The sequence below is a fragment of the Penaeus chinensis genome, chromosome 10 (genome assembly GCF_019202785.1).
Source record: "Penaeus chinensis breed Huanghai No. 1 chromosome 10, ASM1920278v2, whole genome shotgun sequence".
NCBI classification, from domain to species: domain Eukaryota; kingdom Metazoa; phylum Arthropoda; class Malacostraca; order Decapoda; family Penaeidae; genus Penaeus; species Penaeus chinensis.
In genome coordinates this window covers 9,110,064-9,115,063 of record NC_061828.1, presented here as the reverse complement: position 1 = coordinate 9,115,063, position 5,000 = coordinate 9,110,064, and the positions used below count along the sequence as shown (strand labels likewise).

Genomic DNA, 5,000 nt, shown 5'->3' with positions numbered 1-5,000 from the left:
AGAGAGAGAGAGAGAGAGAGAGAGAGAGCCGAATAGGAAAGAGAAAGAGTCAGAGACACGGAGATAAAACAAAGTCAGAGGTAGAAGCGAACGTAGGCGGGCATTCGTGACCAAAGATGCTAACATATGAATAATGCACCTTATTCAAGAGAGCCGCCCTACAGACAGACAGACAGAAAGACGCTCCTCACACACACAAAAATCTCTCCCAAACTCACTCTAACTCCCAGAAGACCTACCTGCAGAAGAGGGGTCCAAACTACCACCGCATCAAACAAGCCTGTTATCGAAAACTAAGCAATTGGAAACGTAGAAAAAAAAAAAAAAAAAAAAAAAACGCAGAAAAACCGAGAATATAGTGGGATTAATGACACAAGCACTACCAGGCTGTCATGCAGATATTAAAAAGGAAAGTGTCATGCGCAAAGTGATAGGGACGATTTGTGATTCAGACTCCTCGTGGCCGCCAGTCTCATCTTCGAAGTCGACTCAGGAAGGCTTCGCGGGACTTGATTTTCAATTCTTAATGACAATAACCAATGTGAGTAAGTGTGTGTGTGTGTGTGTGTGTGTGTGTATGTGTGTGTGTGTGTGTGTGTGTGTGTGTGTGTGTGTGTGTGTGTGTGTGTGTGTGTGTGTGTGTGCAGGTGCATGCGTTGTGTGCAAGTAAAACAACGAAGGGAAGTACAGGAAAACAGACGAATAAGCCGAAGGCCTTTTCGCATTTACTGCTTCACCAGGGCATCGGATGCCCTGATGAAGCACTAACTGCGACATGAATTCCACATGCGTTGTGTGATACGTGTCATTATTGTCATTTCCTGCTTCTTCCCCTCCTTCTGTTTCCTTTCATCTTGATTATTCTCCTCTATTCGCCTTCTATTTATGTACATGTATCTTTTCCTCTCATCAGTCAATGTCTGTCTTTCTGCCTATATATCTCTGTGTCTATTTACTTATATATCAGTGTGTATCTGTATATCGTTCAATCTCTGTTGTAGGATGTATTCACCAGTTTGTTATTTACCAGTAACTGCTTTACAAACACTCAAGGTGATAATACAACATCCAGAGAGCTTTGACTGAGCTTAGGAAAAACATTCCTGGAAACGGTTTCGAGAACTTTCAGTAATACAAGTGAAGATTGTCTTGTTGCATATGGAAATAGGAGAAACAGGCCTGTAACGTCGGCCCGGCGATATACATATATGCATGAATACATGCACGCGTACATGTTTTTTTTTTTTTTTTGCTTGTGTGAGTATGTGTGTGTGTGTCTGTGTGTGTGTGTGTGTGTGTGTGTGTGTGTGTGTGTGTGTGTGTGTGTGTGTGTGTGTGTGTGTGTGTGTGTGTTAGGCTATATATGCGTGTGCTCAAGTCATTGCCAGAGATGACACTGACTGAAAAAATAAATCTACAAGAACACTGTGGTGAAAACAAAACTGAAACTGACTAACATCTCCCCTGGCAGTCAATGAAGTCAGACTAGCGGCCGAGGACTCATGCCTTTGAAACAGGGATGAGAAATGAGCGGGGGAAAGGCGAATGAAGCTCGGGCGAGAATAATAAGCTGAACTGGGGTAGAAATTGTGGTGAAGGGGAGACCATGGCGAGGGTAGGGTTATGATAATGGTGATTGTGCTGATGGTAGAAAAGGCAGAAGGGTTGCGTGCGGGAGAATGTGTGGTGACAAGTGCGGTAGTGAAGTTCAAGTGAAGTGTGAACATGAGAAGAGATCTGGCTGTGCTTTCTTAGCTATTCTTTAAGAAAAAAGGCATTAATATTCTGTTATTCTTTTATAAAGCTAGACGATATATTCTTTTAAACATTACCGCTTTAAATCAAGCGTGTAAAGCTTTCATGTTATCCCGTAATATTATGGATTATTAGTTTGAATATATAGTCATGTCCTTGGAAAAGTGCTATGGCTGTATTTGCAATCTAAAAAAAAAGAATGTTTAATTGTTGTATATGAAACCGGTTTTACAACTGCACCAAAAATGTAGTGCGAGCAAAAAAAAAAAAAAAAAAAAAAAAAAAAAATGTTAATCAAATCAAAGGAAAAATACAAAAAAATGTTATATTTCCTATACATGTAAAATACCCATGGAAAAACAAATGTGTGTATATATATTCAGATATAAACTGTTTCTAAAAATAGTCATCTTGGCATTCACATTTTCTGAAAACAATGTAATTGCATTATATCTCCCTGTCACCTTTCTCTCTTTCCTTCTTCTTTGTTCGGAAGGGTAAACAGGGTATGGGAGATCATGAGCAAGGGTAATGAGGCGTGTTAAACGGGTTTTATTACGTATATGCAGCTAATGAGAACATTTTCCCTACTTTTCACTGAGGTTAAAGGGATAAGGGTTAAGGAAAATCTTTAAATGACTAATCAGGATGGGTTTAGGTGACGGTGGCAGGAGAAAGAGGGGGAAGGAGAGAGAGAGAGAGAAAAAAAAAAAACGAAATGAGGTTAAAGGGATTAAAAACTCTTTATCCTATTCTTTCTTTTTTTTCCTCCCCCTCTATCTCCCCTCTCCCTCTTCTCCTCTCCCTGTTTCTCTTTCTTTCCTATTGGCTGCCGAGACTGACCTGCTGCAGAGGGTGTGAACGCTCAAATTGCTCGCAGACAACCTGTGTAGAGAACGAGGAACAGGAGTTATAAATACAGGTTGCTGGTCTTTTGCTGCACCTGCGAACATTGTGGGGGGGGGGGGGGGGTGAGGGTGAGAGCTGGGGTATATCTTTGGGTAGGGGGGGGGGGGGGTTGATGGCATTCACAAAATGGATGGGGCGACGTCATATACAGATGCGGAAGAAGGAATGTTGCATAAATATTGTCTTACAACCAGAAAGGGGTTTCTATGGGGGAAGAAAACGCCGTGATGTTGGACTGAGACCTGTTTAGACGTAGCGCGGGAAGTCTGCTGTGGAACCCCCGTTGAGAACAGTTAGAGAATAGTCCTTTTTGGTGGGATATAGAGTAACCAAAGTCAAATTAGTAGGGTGAAAATCTAACGTTTTCTCTCTCTCTCTCTCTCTCTCTCTCTCTCTCTCTCTCTCTCTCTCTCTCTGTCTCTCTCTCTCTCTCTCTCTCTCTCTCTCTCTCTCTCTCTCTCTCTCTCTCTCTCTCTCTCTCTCTCTCTCTCTCTCTCTCTCTCTCTCTCTCTCTCTCTCTCTCTCTCTCTCTCTCTCTCTCTCTCTCTCTCTCTCTCTCTTTCTCAGTCTCTCTCTCTTTCTCTCTCTCTCTCTTTCTCTCTCTCTCTCTTGACTCTCTCTATTTTTTCAATCCACCTGCCGAATTCTTTTGTTACACTTCCAAGGGCACCTACAACCATAGGAAAAACCTGCACCTTTCTCAGTTGCCATAGTCTTCCAATTTCTCTTCGCAAACCCTGGTATTTCTCCACATTTTCTCTTTCCTTTCCATGTACTCTTCCATCGGTGGGCATTGCAATATCCACAATTATACAGTTTTTTTTTTCCCTACTTAATTATAACAGTATCTGGCCTCCTTGCCTCTATCACATTGCCAAGTTCTATATTTATGTCCTACAACCCTTTTACACCGTCATTCTCTGCCGCTCCGTCTGGGTTATGTTCATACCATCTTCCTTTACGTTCTAATGCATTTTTTCTTATACAGTTCCCAATGAATTTTCTTTGCTACATTATCATATCGTCTCTTGGATTCTTTCTGAGCTGATTTCTCACATTCACTTATTATGTGTTGTGCACTTTCTCCTCTCTTTCCACACATCCTACACAGGGGATTGTCAATACTGTTATCAATGTGATGTTTTACATAATTTGTCCTGATTGCTTGTTTCTGTACAGCACATAACAACAACAACAGCAACATACTATTATTATTATTATTATTATTATTGTTATTATTATTATTAAAATTATTATTATTATTATTATTATTATTATTATTATTATTATTATTATTATTATTATTATTATTATTATTATCATTATCATTATAATCATTATTATCATTATTACTGTTGTTGATTTGTTGTAGTTGTTATAATTATTCATATCAGTATTATAATCATTATAATCACTACTATTATATTTATTCCTAGCACTTTAGAATAAAAATGCTTACTATTCAATTAATATTTCTTATCTATTTTTTTCTTCGTCACTACCTCTATAATTCAAGATTTTTTTTCTTATTTTACCTTTCATTTCATTTTTTCTTGTTTTTTTTTTTCTCGCAGTCTATGCCACTTCCTCCTTTTAATCCTCTTTTGGCTTTTCTTATTTCTCAATATTTTTTTTTAATTATCGTTCCCCCTTTGTTCCGTTTCTCTTTACCTCGCTTCTTTTTCTCTTTTTGTTGTTGCTGTTGTTATTGTTGTTGTTACTTGTATAGTTGTTCTTATTTTAATTGTTGTTAGTGTTGTTATTGTTGTTATTTTTGTTGTTGTTATTGTTATTGTTTTTTGTGTTTGTTGCAATTGTTATTGTTTTTTGTTATTGTTGCTATTGTTATTGGTGTTCTTGTTCTTGTTCTTGTTGAACCGTATTCATGTTGACAAATGTAGAAAAGATATGAATGAGAATGAATATCTTCTCAATACAAGAGATGTATTTTCTCTTGTCTCGTGAAGATATTAATTCTCAGTCATACCTTCTCTACATTGTTGTTGTTGTTGTTGTTGTTGTTGTTATTGTCGTGACTGTTTATGTTTTCCCTCAGACATCTTTATCTCTGCTGGCGGCGCTTCACAGAAATCCAGCGCCTCAAGGTTGTTTTAAAGCCATACAGATTTGTTTTCCTTACATAAGGTACATTTCAGTGTGCTTTTGCTGTTTGCTTTAGTCGATATATCTCTTTTGTTTTTTGTTTTGGTTTTTCCTTTTTCTTTTCATGATATCATCGTATTTTTCCCTCTATTTTTGTTGTTGTTGTTGTTGTTAGTGCTCGTCATTTTAGCGATATTGATCATTTATTTACATTAAATAATCATTTATTACTA

The 5,000-nt window shown here is 37.9% G+C and overlaps 1 protein-coding gene across 1 annotated transcript in view; it reads right to left on the bottom strand.

Moving 5' to 3' along the window:
- The window catches only part of LOC125029645, a 128,465-nt gene that overhangs the window by 1,169 nt on the left and 122,296 nt on the right, over nt 1-5,000 (bottom strand). The window contains exon 5 of the mRNA XM_047619650.1: nt 2,599-2,640. Within this exon, the coding sequence (XP_047475606.1) occupies nt 2,599-2,640 (42 nt within the window). The remainder of the gene's footprint in view (nt 1-2,598; nt 2,641-5,000) is intronic.